The sequence below is a fragment of the Maylandia zebra genome, linkage group LG13 (assembly GCF_041146795.1).
Source record: "Maylandia zebra isolate NMK-2024a linkage group LG13, Mzebra_GT3a, whole genome shotgun sequence".
Lineage (NCBI taxonomy): Eukaryota > Metazoa > Chordata > Actinopteri > Cichliformes > Cichlidae > Maylandia > Maylandia zebra.
In genome coordinates, this window is record NC_135179.1 from 21,610,484 (window position 1) to 21,628,260 (window position 17,777).

Consider the following 17,777-nt stretch of genomic DNA (forward strand, 5'->3'; position numbering starts at 1 on the left):
TTTTTTTGCCACTTATAATGGAAAAGGATGTAGCTTAATGTTAACAGTACTAAGAGCTTAGCTGTGGTTAATGCTCAGTGCACTTTATTAATGTTTTTTTTTCTAACTTTAGCTTAAGAGCCACTCTTCAGATAGGGATTTGCCACACGTCAACAGTGGCAGCTGCGGCAACTAGTTTCTTTAAGCAACTGCTGTGCACATTTTCTTAGAACAGATGCGTAGTGAGCGTTGGCATATCTCGCTTCAGCATGAAGCTATGAGCCCTGTCGCAATAAGTTACAAATATGCTGAGCCTATATATATATATATATATACACAAACTTGAAGTTTACATTAATTTCTTAATTCCTCTGCTTGGACTAATACTCCTGCATCAAAAAAAAAAAAAAGATTGACTCTACATCTGTAATACTATCCTAGATATCTTCTACCCTGGGATTAAGGTTATTAGAATTCTGTATAAGCTTTTCTGATTATCCTCTTGGATCATTCCAGTCCACAAGATGTAAAAGAATTGAGAGACCCCTGAGCACATCTGCTTGCACAATCCTCTCTTTTCGTCTATCTCTTTGGAAATATCTGAGTTGGACTATATTATCCACCTGCCATCTGCCTGAAGTAAATATGCAGCTAGGCACAATACATCACAATTTGATTGATTAGGTTCTTTTCAAAATGTTACCATTTCAGAAAATTTTCCTCCTCACTGTCTTACAAAGGGTTTGATAACAACACCATCACCCCTCTTGTATCAGCCCAGTAAAGAATATGGTACATCCAGCAGCTACTTAGATTATAGGTCAAACACTGGAATTAGGTTAGCCTGGCTGTATCCAGTGGCACCAAAATCTGTCTGCTTTTATATTTTAAGCTCCTAAAGTTTGTCCGATGTATTTGTGCTCTCTTGTGCCTCCTTCAAGTGCCGTGTACGTTCCCTGACTGTAAGAAGGTGTTATATGACATATTGCAGAGAAGGCATGTCTTAAATGGTACCAAACACTGACAACAAAGTGTAAAATAAAGTGTAAATATAATATGTCTTAAAAGTGTGAAAATATAAGTCCAATGTGGGAATCAAAATCTAACCTCTTAGGCAAAGGTTAATGTCACTCCTGCCAACTTTTGCCTTCAAAGATATCAGTGAATTAACAGATTATATTTTTTGGCTATTTTGAGTTAAAGGGTTAAATTTAACCTATTCTGGTCTCTGCCTGTGTTGAGGTGCCCAGTGTCAGCGGGGCGATACAATAAAAAGGTAATATGAACAGATCCTTGCCTGGAAAGCATGCATGTGTCTTGTGAGCATCTGAGATAGTGAAGATATGAATTAGCAACAGCAGAAATATCCACAGCTGTGGGCGCTATCAATTTCCATCAGAGTAGCTGGTCACTCTGCCCGTTTCCTCTCTCTCCACACTTACTGTTGCTTGAGAAGGATAATGGGGTAGAGGGTAAGCCGTGTAATGCCACTAACACTCCTCTGGTAGAAAGATGCATTAGGCTTGGCTATGCTACTAAGAGATGAGCCTTCACTTGCATTCATTATTCTTGATTTGGTCTAAATTGTAATTTAACAACAAATTGATCCTGTGGTAGTGCTGACCTTTGCTGCAAGGCTTTTACATTTTCCCTTAAAATGCCTGCGTGACGAGGGATTTTAGAACAGCCTTCCTGCTACTATTTTTCAAATTGACAACTGCGCATTGGGCCGGGAATGGATTTGGTGTGTTTTGTTCTCTGTTATTGGATGTGTAGTGATGACATTTAGAGACGAATTTAGGGAGATTTCATAGTTTTTCGTGTTATGTATTGAATGCATCGAAGCATTTGAGCAATTTTACACATTCACTTTACTAGTCAAGAGAAGTATTAGTCAACTAAAACAGTTGTATAATATGTTCTGAGGCTCTGGAAGGAGATCTGAAAAGAAAAATAAATAAATAAAACTCCCTATTCTACTCTTAAATATTTATCATACACTTGTTTTGGATATGGAAAATGTGAAAGAAGTAGAGTTGTCACAGTACTAGAATTTTAAACTCGATATTGATACCCAAGAAAAATACTCAATAATCATTTTCAATATTATGTGGGGAAAAACAATATTTACGTTATCTAAGCTAGTGCTGTGCCTCTAGGGCATAGGTGTCAAACTCTGGCCCGCGGGCCAAATTTGGCCCGCAGCCTAATTACATTTGGCCCGCGAAGCCATACCAAATTACTATTAGAGCTGGCCTACTGGTATTATACAGCTAATATATATATTGTTTAGTATTAAGCTTTGCTTGTTCCATATTCAGTTTTTCACCAAAACGTGTTTGAGTCCATAAGAAAAGATTCATTTTTATATCTGGAGGAAGATTTTTTTTTCAATAAATATTAACGTTAGCCCACGACTTTGTTCCAGTTTTAAAATTTGGCCCACTGTGTATTTGAGTTTGACACCCCTGCTCTAGGGGGACTTGGCACCATGTTTTTAACTAGAGTAGGTAAGCTAGGCTGTCACTGTTTCTGTCTAGTTGCTGGTACACATTTCTCTGCTTCTTGTCTGGGACTTTAAAAGAAATGTAACACTTTTTAGACACAAATAACTGTGTTATCCTGTTAAATTAATGTTGGGCATTATTAAGATGGGCAGGACTCACTTGCTGCCTGACATTTGGTGCCTAGCTCCCATTTTAGCGTTTTAGTCATAGCTGCTAGCAGCTTCCTTAATAATAACAGATGGCGCTATAGGAAAACCTTTAAAAGTTAAACAGCTACTGTTAAAGTTTGGGCAGGTCAGGTTAACATTTGTGATAACTGTTTAATACTAATTAATTTCTTAACTATTAATTAATTATTCCTTATAAACTCTTGTTTAACGCTAACTAGTGAGGGCGAGGCTGTGTGTGTGTGTGTGTGTGTGTGTGTGTGTGTGTGTGTGTGTGTGTGTGTGTGTGTGTGTGTGTCTGTCTGTCTGCCTGTCTGCAGAGTTGTGGGAATTTTTGTGTCAACAGGAGGAGGCAAAGATGGCACTGTTGGTATCAATACTATTGCAAATGAGAATAATACTACAGTAATTTTTTAATATCGATGGGTATCTCTGTATAGATTTTGACAACCCTAGAGAGAAAAGGCTGTTTATGTAGCACTACAATAAATGGGAACTGTGGGAGCTCAGACTCAAAGGTCTGTGAACTACCTGAAGAGGTACTCAGGAAAATCCTATTCAGTCCAAATGGCATCTCTCAAGAATAGTAGATAGTGAATAGAAACCTGTCTTTATTTGTGGTCATGCCCCATCGTAACTTCCAATGTTGGCAGTCAGTGAGTGAGCTCTGGGATTGAAACTTTTCACTCTTCTTGTACTGAGTAGCCAACATGCTGAACTTTAGACTGTTGCAGTTTACTGGCATGACAGTTGATAGTTCATAATTTTTATATATAATATTTTTGAGCAGTTGTTTAAAAAAAAAAAAGCAAACATTTGACAGTTAAAGTTCTCTGTGTCTTTGTTAAATGATGTACAAATACCCACAGAATTTCCAGCTATGAGACTTTTTCAGTTTCAGGTTTTCCACAGTGAATATTTGCTGCTGACCTACTTTTTCAAAGCAAAACTGGCACGATAAACTACTTCTTTTTGTAGATATGTAAAATGGAACTGAACGGCTTCATTATGAAATCTTGCGTTCTTAATAATTCATCTTACTGAACTTTATTTAACAAATTACTTTATTTAATCACGCTGATGGTATACTTTAGATATTTTACATAATGCTCTTATTTTAGTGACTCTGTCACATCATAACTGACCGCTCTACCCAGTACGCCCAATATTGCGAGACAGAACTATGTTACATAAATAATGACTGCATGAAATATAAATGCAGAGCACTGTGGTGTCATAAAGCAACAGTATTCTGACTTTCACATTTTATTTAGCTGTGATTTCGCATAGTCTTTAAGACAATTTAGGGCAAATAATATTATTTATTTTCCTGCTGTGGATCATGGTAACAGCAGACTAAATACAGACAAGGAGGTATGTGGGGGTTGTCAGCATAAGAGCGAGGGCATGCAGTTGAACCTTTACTCAGCCTTCACAGTTATGTCTTAATAAGCAGGATCTAGCACTACGATAATGGTTGTTGATTATTATGTCTTTGCAAAGCAGAGGAAAGACACAAAACACAAGTATTTGACCAATATCCTGAATGCCTTTGTAAATTTCTGTGTATTTTGCTTAGTAAGCCAAAGGGATTCCTTAATCATCCTTAACGAGTCCTTAATCACACGTGCAATCTAAAAAACTCAAAGACAGAAAACATTAAAATGCTGTTTTTCAAAAATATAGTATCCATTTAACAGGTGCACTTCATACAAAGCTAAAACACTGCAATGCTGATGACTGTAAGCACAGATGACAAAAAGCTGATTCAGGCAGACATGATCTTATAAAATTGTCAAATGGCAGAGAAAATGAATTATATCTATTGCTGGATGCTGGGTCTAGTGAATGTGACACATGGTCCTTTATGTGAAGTGCATTGTCACTGAGATCCTGCCAAGACTACTCAGCCAACTGCATCCAGACACACTGTAGAGACACGAGTGCCTTAATGACATTTTGTACAGCTAGATGACGGCACCTTGTGTGTTGAAACAGTGGACAGAGCATTGTTCGTTTTCCTTTCTATATGTCTCACTTTATACTTAATCAGCTGTCACAGTTTTGAGTTCACAGTCAGGAGGCTAAGGATTCTGTAAAGGGTCAGAATAATGTCTGCAGGAGGCAACGAGAAGAAGAAAATCAATTTATAGATTTATGTCCAATCCTTGTTGCTGTTATCCTCCAGATGTTTTATTCAGTGAGGCATTAACTTGAATAGTAATGTAATTATTTTCCATGAGCCATACACCATGTGCATGATCAACAGCGTAAGACCATCAGCGATGGAGATCGTATGATAGACAGTTGAGTGCATTTTGGTGTAGTGTTACCAGCACAATAGCACTGGGATCACTTTGTCAAGGGGATTAAATGGATTTACGTCTCTGGATTAGAATGTAACCAGCTGGGTACATTTGTGAAAGAAAGTTTGCGTGTGTGTGTCAGAGAGAGGCAAAACATGGCATGTTTTAATGGTTTCTGTCAGCTAATACTGAAGTTAAAGGAAAACTTATTTTCTACTAAGCACCTTAAGAAACACTGGACCCCCCTTCATGCTTACTAAAGGTTTGATTCATTAACTTTGCTCAAACCTTTGGACCAAATTTGCTATGAATAGCTGTTAGACTTGCTCCCAGTATTCAAATCCAGATGTGGTTTAGAATTACATGAGGATAACGTGCTCACATCAGATTTAATATAAGAATATGAAATGCATGTCTCTCAAGCTTTACTTGTGCAATAGCTATTAATAATTATTTCTCGAAATCATTTCTTAATTTGATTGTGAACATCATCATTAGAGGAAGGGAATCACTATAATAGTGTTAATTGTGCAGTAACCCCACAGGCTGCACAATCTTTCACAAGCTATCAAATAAGCAGTCCTCCTGCATAGATCACTCACCGAATTTAAATGTAATACAACAAAGACTGCTATCACTGTATTGCACACCGCAGTGAGTCAATTATTAGTTACCTGTTAGTTATTGTGGCAAAATGTTTCAGTCAATGTTGGTCTTTGGGGTCTTGACATCAGCCAGTGTTCTTGTTTCTTTCACTTTTCTCATGCAGCTTCATGCTTGCCTTGTCAGAATGCTTTTTTTCAGCAGCCTGCTTCTCATTTTCAAGCAACGTTTTTTGTCAACATACTGCATGCGTGTATATTTTTTAAAGATCGGCTCTTTTCACAGAGGCCACTGTGACATGTCAGCGGAGTAAACACAGATGTAATTGATAAAACGATGGCCCCATTTAGTGCGCCTCAGCCATTTGTTTGAGCTCTGGCCCATCTGGTTGGAACCGGTCCATAATTAATTTGATTAATTACACCTGTGTTTAGCCTGCGACGGTCCGATCAAAAAGGCCCCTCTGAAAATGGCCTATAGAATCTCATTTATCTAAATGTCCTGTATTTTCTTAAATTTGGAAAGTTTTATCCACATCTGGCTACATTTTAAACAAAATTAAACCATTGTAAGGCAAATGCACAGTTCAGTACTGAAGGACAAGGATAAATGAGGCTCTAGTATGAGTTATACATATTATCAAAAATATTTCAAATTCCATCAAATGAAATCAATCTAAATTTTTACCAAAACTGATGTGGTCGTATTATACAACAAGTGAAGTCTTTAATTGTGATAATTTGGATTGATTTTGTGTGCATGGTGTCTGATTTGGAATGGGAACCAGTGGTGATGGTAAGTTTCGGTCAAAATAAATCTGGGCAAGAAACCATATTAAAGAGGTAGGAGTTTATTTAGCAGCGGTCCCTATTTGGTCGCATGGTTATTGTAACTGGATTGATCACACAACCATGTTTCTTTGTCTTCTATATATATATACATTGCATGTTGGTGTTTTCATGATTTTTGGTTAATTTTTTTAATCCAAAGTTAAAAGTCTAATAACTGTGTTCTCATCACATTTATTTATTTTCTATATTTATTTATTAGATCCTTTTGTATCTGTCTGGTGTTACATTTTAATGATCAAATATTAAATACTATTGCTATGTATCAGTGATGAATAGTACTGCTGACTGATTATATATTATTATTCTTTTCATAGGAAATGTGTGGGTCCTTACGCATCCTTACGTGATTATTTTTGCATGTTTCCAGTCAAATCATTTTGTTAAACTCATTTATTTCCTTGCTGTTAGCATGTTTTCTGCACTTGTTTGCTATTAGTTTGCTAGCATATACTTCTTCACCTATATCTTTCATTTGAGACCAATTTCACATGTCAGTTTTGGGGTTTTTTGTTTTGTTTTTTTCACTTCGACAAAACTCACATTGTTTGCCAAAAATTAGTGTTAGGAGAATTTCATCCGGGAGGCAATCTCCTTTTGTATTGCCCGTATGTGGTCACTGGTCATTGCCTTCACTACTGTGACCAATTCACCTGAATAAGTGACACGAGACTCCACTGCCGGTTCGGAAACCTCAGAGGCATTGCTTTACCGCAGCCGGCTCAATTTATTTAAGTTATTTTCTGTTGCAGCGTATTTCATCACATGCACCGGCTTTTCAGTCAAGAAAAACAAACTAGATTTCACTGAGCTGCTGGAGTAAATAGTTGTTGATACAAAAAGTTGCAGTTCATTATTTTAAAAAAACGTCAAATAAAAAAAGTAAAGATTTAACAAGTTTAACAGAACACTATGAAACCGCCTCAAGTTTCAATATAATGGACTTGCTTGATAGAATTAAATTCTTTGAAGTCGTTTCAAATGTTCAAAAGTTCACTCAGAGCTCTGTCCTGTATTCCAGGTCAATGCACGGACAAAAACACGTGTACGTGCTTTAGCGTTTCCTCTGCAGGGGTTACAATAGGTCACTTGCATGTGATGTTTAATGCCTTGCATGGTGATGACATGCAATGGCCAGTACTAGTCTGCATGCTGCTTAATGAATATCTTACTCTTTTTCTCTTTGCCTGTCTGTGCTTCCAGAAGACAACTATAATGAAGGTGGGTATTGTAATTGAAACTGGTTCTATTTTTTTCTAACACATTGTTATGGCTAAGGCTTCTCAGTGTTTTATAAGGGTAACAGTATCGCTGTTACTGGAGTGGTAAGTCTGATTAATTCAATTTTCTCTGTTATTTCTGGGTATTTAAACAATACTCGAACATCACCATAGCCTTCACAGCCAAGACATTTAAAAGTGTATATTAAACGGATCTAAGGGCGTTAAAGGGTCAGTAAAATATCTTATTTAAATGGGTACAAGCACTGATATTAGCATGTCCATTTATTACTCATATCACAGTGATTCTTTTTGCATGAGATTGCAAAGATTAGATTTTTTTATGTGTAGTTTTGGAGAATGGAATTGGATATCCTTTTTAGTTGAAGACCTACCCAGAGGGTTAACTGTGAATACTTGTACAGCAATTCTGTGCCTGCTTTGATTGCCTCATTTAATCAATAGTCTACTTTAGGACCATGTGAACCAGATCTGATACTAGTACGGGCTAGTAGCACCAAATTATTACTCTAAGAAACACTGACAAAAGAAAGATTGAAGCAATTATTGAGCGCAATATTGGCTAAAAAAATGTTTTTTAATAAATTCATTAAAGATGCACATTTAATAAAGTAAATGCAGATTTTTGTTGACTGAAATCTTTGTTCGTGGTTATCAAAACTCAAAATTTATTTGGTTGAATCTTGTTGGTAAGTATATTGTAATAAAAAGGAAAAGGGCATCTTAATTTATTCCATGCAGACTTTTAACACAATGACAGCTTCCTTATTATTAAGCAAGGCTGGTCATGTTGTTTGTATTGAGATTAATTTTAAAATGAGTATTTGAGATGTGAAGCTGAAAGGCTAAGCAGAACACACGATTTATAACAGAAAACTGTGTCAGAAGACATCTTCATCTTTTTTACCCGTATGATTTTGTTTGAATATGAATCAAATATTAGCTGAACGCAGGTCTATATTTGAATAGCGATTGCTCTTTAAGGGTGGTAGGCGGAATGATGATCTTAGAGCACAAAGATCAGCCTGAATTTAAATTTCTGAATTATATCTAGTAAGTGGATGATGATGATGCATTGCAACCTGCTTCGGTTGACCAAATGCTCATCTTGCTGACCCTGTCTATGCATCCTCCTATTTCTCTCCTTCCCACTTTTTCCCTATCCACACTCCTCAAGAAACACAGACATCTGCTCTGAAAGAGATGCCTGCGTGTCAGTGTCACACAGCTTCCCATTATCCCTTGTTCTCTGCTGACTGTGCTCTTGTTTTCCTTTAAGGTCTGGCACACCTGATGATGGGCGACCAAGGTATGAGCTCTGTTCCTTTTTCCAGCGATTCCCCCATTTGTCCCTCTTGCTCCCATTGTGCTCAGAAGTGTGTGTGCGTGCCTGTAACTCTTATTTAACATCCAGGCTTGAAGCTTCAGATATGGGCTGTCAATTCACTTATACTGACTGACCTGGCTAATTTTCACTCTCTCAGTGACTTTTTTTTCCCCTCCCCATCTTTTCAAGCTCATTTAGCTTTCTATTCACGACTCTGCTGTGTCGCCATTTGTTTCCATCTTTCTTTCGTTTTAATTATTCTAATTTACTTCATGTTCTTTTGTTTACTGGGAATGTGGTTAGAGTAACGAGACACTTCCATCAGCATCATTTGAATGTAATGCATGGTGGTGGTAAATGGCTTACTGAAATTTTAAGCTAATCTTCATCTGTCCTCGCTCCTGTAATGCATGTAGCGATTGTCTGCACAGAGTCTGTCCATTCTGTTTTTGTGATCCTGCACATCTTTATTATGTAGCACAGATAGAATGAGAAGTTTTGGTTTTATTTTTCATCATTATTCCCATTACAGTTACACATTTCCTCTCTTCTGATTGCACATATTTGTAGTCATCAAGCCTCTTGCTCCTGTCCTCTGTCCTTTTCCGACGTGACCATGACACTTATTCGTGTCTCCTCTCCTTTTGTTCTCCCTTTTTGTCTGGAATATGCTTTCTTCATGGACATTTCATCAAATTTCATAGGTAAAAGTAAAGGTACTACCCTTTTAATTCTGAGTTTTCATTGAACTAAGCTAGCCATGTTTGTGACATTATATACTCATGCTGAATGAAGTATATAAAGTCATTGGCATTTTTGAAACTTGCTTTTTCAACCATTAATGAAAGCTTTTCAAGGTAGGTGCCACTTTCGCTTCGTGTTCACACTTTTAAGCTGCGCCATTTGTTCCTTTCTGCTTGTGCATGGGGATCATAAACAAGTCTCACATGGGCATATGAACACACTAGTTTCTGTCGTAGTTCCAGTACACCACCACCACCACCACTGGGGTAACTACAAGCTTTCTGTTCAAATCATGATTTTTGGGGTTGTGGGTGAGGCTTGATCATAGTGTTGTGGGCCTCCCATCCTGGCTGTGATCCTCACCTCTTCTCCCTGTGGGGTAAGTGGACTTCTGATCTTTCCCATTTGACTCTCCTCCTCAGGGCAGAGAGGGGAAGCTTGGCTTCTAAGGTCCCTACTGAGCATTCAAGGTAAAACTTTGATTCTTTCAAGTTGAAGTAAAGCTGGAAGCTATATAAGTCCTCTTCAGCTTACATCAGTGTAATGCAGTTTAATGTTTGCTAATTAGAAAATAATGTTTAATAATACTTTATAACTCAATTGAAACATAATAAAGACTGATTTTGACAATCAGTCTTTCCTTTTGCATTCTGAAAATACATTTTTTCTTGCTTTTGCTTGACCTTTGTCTTAAAATTGACTGTGTCATTCGTTCTGATTGTAGAAATTCCTTGCAAATTAGTTTGTAACATTTTTGTTTCTTAAGACCAAATAGAAAAATATCATGATAATGCTGTCTCTTATCATGTACTTGTGAAGCATCATCTAAACAGGTAAGTCTTCCAAGTGACCTTTAGACGCACAGTGTGAGGAATTATGTTGTTGGATTTTGTGCCATCAAATGCCATGCTACTAAAGCTGCAGTGCTATTTGTGACCAAACACACATACACACACAAACACACCATGTTCTTATTACAAGGAAAGATATTGCATTGGCTTAAATTAAATTTGTGGACAATTACCTTAAGCCAAACCACAATCCCCACTTGCCTTAACTTAACCTTCAACTAAGTCGTCATAATAAAATGTATAGATTATGTTATGGAGACTAGACGCACATACCCACACAAATAAAACCCACTGTCCATTCTAAATACAGACATTGATTTTTCCATCCGCTAAGGTAAGTCTTTGTGTTTTATTTTCGGTTTTGAAGATGGATGCATACAAATTTGATATACATGCAACATATATTCACTACATTTTTTGTTAATAATAAATCTAGCTCTGTAGGTGACTTCAAAACATTTTTCTAAAATTATGCAAAAGAAAATTGCATCATGTGCATGTACATATAAGGAATTGCGTATGTAGAAGGTTAGTCGATTGCACAAAAATAAAACCCTTTGAATTGTGTATAGTGTACAGTATGAGGCTTCTGATGCTTTGGTTTTATTACACTGTACCACACGCTCAGCTTGGACGTGGCAGAAGGAAAGCCACGGGGAGAGATTGAGATAATGCTGATGAGGCACAAATCTGCCATACGTGGAACACTGCTTCTAATTTGGGCCATGGTTAGCTGTCCCCCGTGTTGTACAGTGTGAAACATAGTCAATCCTTTTACATGCTGTGTGGTAAATCTAAGAACGAGCACAGAGCGACAGTGCATTCACTGTCTGCCATAAGCTTGTGAGAATATTGTGCATTATGTTGTCCCTCCCACCCCTTCCTCCCAAGGTGCTGCTGTGTCATGTTAACTGCTTTATACCCTGTTTCACGGGTAGCCTTTTGAGAATGGGCTTGTGAATGTGCACTGCTTTCAGCTGGTACACTGCCACCGGATTCCTGAAACCTTGTTTCCATCTAGCTCTAGCAAGCGGGGCATGCCGTAGGATAAGTCATAATACCACTGACCTACAAATCACCAGGGTATTTAATTGCACTCATCACAATAAACTGCCATGTGCAGCTTAAGAGAAACTGCAGGCTGTGCAGACAGGCTTACAGGTACAACTGTGCTATTTCTAAATTAGTATACTTCTAATGTAATTGCTTTCAGTTTCTGAACATGGAAATGTCTCTTCTCATTGTAGTGTTCACACGCCACAGGTTTTCTGTAAAGTGAGAAAGCGAATCCCTCTGGTAGCTGCCTTGTACATATTGTGCTACATTTTAAATGTCAAATTAAATGGATATTTAAAATACTCTACTATATTACAGAAGCCTGACTCACCCAGACTTTTAACTGAGTGTCATAGACGTGTAAAGATGACACATTTCTTCAAATAGTAACTTTTGGAGTCACCTCATAGTGTTTTGTTTGATACATGTGAGGTGACTTATAAGATGAATATCAAATTATCAAAAGTGATAATTTCACAGCAATTACAGGAGTTAAGAGTGTAGATATGATTCATGTCCTCACCCAGTGAAGTTGGCCATTGCTTGGTGGTATTAATAGCAACGACTTTAGAGTTGAACAAAGATTTGCAAGTGTTTTGGATAAATGCTGTGAATCATAAATGGAACAAAGCCACACGAGGCAGAAAAAACTCAAGACAGAGATTTCGCATGTCAAAACCAACATCATAAACGCTAGAGAGGTGCATTAGCTAAATTCAATTCTAGTATCCCATCTAATCTCGCAATCTAGGAACATTTGATAAAAGAATATCTGTATTATTATCAGTATTTTCCAGTAATAGATATAGCTTAAAAGTAGCATATAGTGCTATAAGAGTGTGTTCAGGTCAATAAAAACGGTGCCTCAATTTTTCTGTTTAATTTAACCATCCATTTATTTTAACGCAAGTGCTTATTTAGAGTTATTATTGAGAGTTTGACAGTTTCTATAGCTGCAAATGCTGTAAGAGCCTATTATCAAATATGAAGAGGTCAAAGCTTGCATTCGTATGAGGGTATCCATGCTGTGTTTGTGTAAATGCAGAGTGCACAAGAAAACTCTGTTTAAGGTGGACTTGGGAATGGCGTGCATGTAATTTACAGACCCCAGCATCGCTATGCTCCCTCAATGACAGCTGTGTTTGGGAATTATTTAATTACCAAATGCATAAAATCCTAAAACGAACGTTTTGAGTGTAGGAGCGCATTTCAAAAGCACGTGTGTATGAACGAGAGACATCAGTACTGAAAAGAGAAGTTGGGACTCTGAGACAAACTGATGTGTACTTGGGTGTGGATCGTTGAGGACACCGCGAGCGCAGGCCAGTGAAAAGTCGGAAACATGATACAAATTACAGCTAGTATATGCAAAATTATTATTTAATTATTTTTTTTTATTGTGAAATTTGTCAGAAGCTTCAATAAACCCTCCAGTTTAAAGAAGTTGAATCTTCTAGGAATTAATTCATTATTTAGGCTTTACAGGGTTAAGAAATTCGTTTGTAGCATCAATCTCACATCTCAAACTCAACTCATTTTTTAATAATCTTTAGCCATCATAATAAAATGTTTTGTAATGGATTTTGAAATCCTTCGTTGCCTAACCATGGCTGTCATTTTTACTTCTGGCATCACAATGGCCAGTGTAGCAGCATGTGAAAACAAGGCGGACGAGTGGAATATGTTTGTTGTTGTTTTTTGATCAGGGCCTGCTTAGAGGTTGGGATGGTTATATCTTCCACATTTCTGCCTATGACTCGGTAGCATTAGCAATTTATACAAAACAGTCTATGTTGTTTATGTTGTTTTTAACACAGTTTTAAGGAACTACATAACGTACTCTTGTAGTTTAACTAGAATGAAGATTTAAGATTGCATGCGTCGCACTTAATTTGTGTTAGCACTAACGGGATAGCTTGTCTACCAGGTTATGTTAATGGTGACATGAATCCAGCTCCCATCCACACAAACATATATGCTTGTTCAGGATACCTAGTCATCGCATTTAAACATACTGAATACCTCAAGCATCATTTACAATGTACAGGCTTAATCTTAAAAATGGGCATATTTTAGCCCTCACCCATGATCTGTTTCTAAACCTAATCAGGTCGATTTGCTGCGCAACCATAACCATTAGTTTTTGGTGCATACTCCAATTAGTCACTAAAAGCAAGCAAAAATAAATGATTATTGAATGAAATCACATATCTATGTTTTACTGAAACTAAAACGCAGATAACAAAATAAACCAAAATGCTAAATACAAATCTCAGAAAATCTCCTTGGAACCCTACCAGCATCTTAAGCCACTGCTACCCCTAGCTGTCATCATGTCAGATGCCAGCAGCTTTGACAAGCAGCTTTGGCAGTATGACATGATATTTTGGGATGAGAACACAAATATTCATAATCATGCATCAAACTATAAAGTAAGCATTTGTTCTTGAGTTTGTATTTGTTATAATGTATGATAGTGTTGACGGAATCATAAGAAAGGCAGGCATGATGAAAAACAATAATATTCAGCGTTATGCACTATATACTTTCTTATCGTGGCTACAATCAGAATCCATGTGTGTGACAGTGTTGCAATAGAAAGTAAGAAATACTTTTTAGATAACATGGAGCAGCATGTCAGAGTGCAGAAACTGTCAAGACTGTTGTGCCTTCTTTATCTGACAGGTTACACAATATCATGCGGTGTGTGTTGAATCAACAACAGATGTTGCCTTTGTAAGTTCACATGAAACCTGGAAGAGTGTCTGTGAAATTCCTTTAGCTCTACTGACAGGATTAGTTTCTTAGACATTAGGTATACAGTATCTGTGGCAGTTTTTCTTTTCTTGGTGAATAGACACTAACTTCAAAAATAAGAAAAGCAGGTATACTTTAGTAAAGGTGGCCCTGAGTGTTAATTTCTGAAGGTCTTGATTCATACTTCTCCTGGAGGCCACACTTAAAGTTAATAACACTTTACAGTAAGTGGTCATCGTAATTTCTCATCATGTGAAATGTCAGTGGAAGTGTTATTTGGGATGCTGACTCAGAATTTTCAACTATGTTTGTCTGTAGGTCTTGGCATTTATATATAGCATCACCATCTGGTCTGAAAACCCCAGTCAGAGCCTGACTGAAGCTTATGCTGCATACAAATCACTAGCTCTTTCTTCCAGGCAATGTAAAGTATGCACATTTGAAATTAATTAACTGTATATCTGTATTACACTGTACTCATTTAAAAAAAAAATACAGCTTCTGCAACATTGTTCATGTATTTTCTTAAGTGTTTTAGCATTAACTTTTTAAGCTCAAGCAAATATCCCTGCTGACTAACCCAGATTCCAAAGCTTATCCACTAGCACAGTAAATAAACTATAAGAGGAAGCACACTTGGTTGAGGGTTCTAGTAGCTGCAGGCAAAAGAGCCCTGGGGGCTGACGACCCACGTGCGCAACTGTTCTGTGGAAAAAGAAGTGAGTGACCACTGCAGAGACAGCATAAAGTGGCAGCATGTACTGTATATGCACTGAGTCAAGAGGATGTAACTGGAATTCTGTCAAAACTATTTTCACACATACAGTGTCATCACTCAAGTTTCCTCATAACAACAGTGTGAAAACATGATTAATGCTAGCGCGAGGGTGAGCTAAATGAGTTAAGTGTCATCATAATAATTCATTAGTAAGCTATGACAGTATACCTATGTGTGTTTTTTTTCTTTTTTTTTTGCACAAGCAGGTGATGTTCCTGGATTAGAGATTCACAGAACAAATACTGTGCTGTATGTAAATGACCGGGTCATCTTAGAAATAATTAGGTAAAATCCTCCAATAAACAATGGGGAAAAGTTTACAGTGCTAATTGTTAGCACTGATGCCTCACAGCAAAAAGATCCTGGGTTCAAAACCACCATCTGGATGAGGCCTTAGTGTGTGGACTTTGCACGTTTTCCCTGTGTTTTCGTTGGGTCTCTCCGTCTACTCCCGCTTCCTCCCACGATTCCAACACATGCAGTTGGTGGAAAGCACTTTGAATCACCTTGTTGTTGAATTGTGCTATACACATAAACTTGCCTTGCCTAGTGCGGTTAGGTTAGCCGGTGATTACAATTGCCTATAGGTTTGAATTTAAAGGAGAATGGTTGTCTGTCTCTCCGTGCTAGCCCTGTCACAGACTGACTACCTGTCCGGAGTGTACCCTGCCTCTTGCCCTGTGGCAGCTGGGACAGAGAAGGGAATGGACGGTCGGATGGACAGTCAGTTAAGAAAACAATAACTACTACATTGCATACATTTTAAAATTAGAGGTAATGGGCAGTAGACAAAAACATAATAATAATAATAATAATAATAATAATTTAATAAATACATTCTTGTAAAAGTAAAACCATCCACATCTGCCTGCTATATCTGCAGTCTCTCTCACTTAACTGTAATTAAGTTTAAAGCCACACTTTGTTAGTAAGGTGCATCTATTATTGACTGTGATGTTAATTAATGCGGATGCTAGGTATAGCTGTTAGTAAACGCGTGTGAACTAAAATGTAACGATGTAAACAATTTTCTTTCATTTTCTTCATGAATTTAAAGGGACTAGTTACGTTGTTACACTTAGATTTTGTATATACTGTGTTCTCTACACTTAGAGCTTATTTTTGCATTCAAATTTAACTGTCTAGACTGTCTGGACTGTCTAGTTTACCTATTATATACACCAACGGTCATCTGTGTTTGTTAAAACCAAGATAATTGCACTTGATGCGTCACAGAAATGGTTTTCACAGTAACCAAGTTGGGGAAACTGACTTTGCACTACAGAGAAAAAGGCCTATAATTGCCTCAAGTGAGATTTGTGTATCTTGACATGGCAGATTGGCAACAGTGCACTAAAGCTCCACAGATTAGTACATTACCACAGATTCTCTTCCTGGAGGGAAGGTTGGAAGAGGAAGAGTAAAGGACCTAAAGCAGGCATAGAGAATGAGCACAAGAAAATGGGCAATGTGAGAGGGCTACTATATGAAAAGAAGAAGTGTGACAAAGTGAGATTGGAAAATAGAGACATGAGACTTTCATAGCATTTGAAAAATATAATGATCAAGGAAAGAAATTGAAGAAGGATGTCTTCCTTTTAAAGAAAATTCCATTTTATTATTTTGAGGATATATAATACTTCCATACATCAGACCTGCTTACCTGATTTGCTGACAGACAAGCAGTAGCTTGTCTTCAAGTCACGGAATTGGAAAGTCGGAGCATTTTCTCACGGCTCATGCTGATCGTGAATCATAACAAAATCCCAAAGTAGACTTTGAAATAATAGTTATCAGTACGTTTCCCAACAAATATTTACTATAAAAAATGACAAGCATAAATTTCCCTGACCTAAAGAAAGGGTGACATAGAATGTAAAATAAAAAGGTTGGATCAATATGGACAAGGCTCATCTGGCTCCCCAGGTAGAGTGGAAGGAGATCTGCTCCCGATCAATAACGCTGGTCGATGCCGGTGAGAGACTGTAGTGATGAAAAACTCTATTTCTTGGCCCCCAGAAGGAAGTGGATGAATCGTAGCAGAAAATAGATTAAAGGTAGATACCTATACTTCAGCTGTAGACTTTGAAATGCATCCTTTGCATGGTGGCTTGTTTAGTTGTATTTTAGCCTTTAGATCTTGGATGATGGGCTTATTACTGGCCTTCACTGATGGAACGTTGCCAAGTGTTGTTAGAATGTACTGTAAATGGTTTAAAATTACATTTATCCTTGCAGTAGGTACTGTGAAATGAGACCTGCTAAAGTTCTACAAGTTTATAGAGTAATGTGTTGTACTGTGGTGCTGCTTTGTGTAGGTGATTTATGATAGCATAAACCATTGGTTTAGCCACCTTCAAAGAGATTGCTACCCCACCCCCAACACTTCATTCATCTTCTCCTTTTTACACTTTAAACCCTGAATGTTTCCTTCCAGATGTGTTAAAGACAAAGGATGACTCACTTATATAGAATCACTCTTACAGAATGACATATTCGTGTGTTTTTCTAAGATAAATGTACATGTATTCTCTTTCCATTGGCATTATAGTCATTTAAAGTATGATATCTATGGAAATAAACACAGATGTGATGGCCAATCCCTGATAATGA

The 17,777-nt window shown here is 37.4% G+C and overlaps 1 protein-coding gene across 29 annotated transcripts in view; it reads left to right on the forward strand.

The window, feature by feature from the left end:
• The window catches only part of LOC101465380 (neurexin-1a), a 266,869-nt gene that overhangs the window by 12,879 nt on the left and 236,213 nt on the right, over positions 1-17,777 (forward strand). For 10 of the 29 annotated variants that reach the window (XM_076891760.1, XM_076891759.1, XM_076891762.1 and 7 more), the window contains exons 3-5: positions 7,614-7,631; positions 8,931-8,960; positions 10,145-10,192. The exons of 6 other annotated variants lie outside the window; for them this stretch is intronic. In XM_076891760.1, coding sequence (XP_076747875.1) covers positions 7,614-7,631; positions 8,931-8,960; positions 10,145-10,192 — 96 coding nt within the window. The remainder of the gene's footprint in view (positions 1-7,613; positions 7,632-8,930; positions 8,961-10,144; positions 10,193-17,777) is intronic. 13 more of the 29 variants (XM_076891767.1, XM_076891768.1, XM_076891777.1 and 10 more) reach the window with 4 other exon arrangements.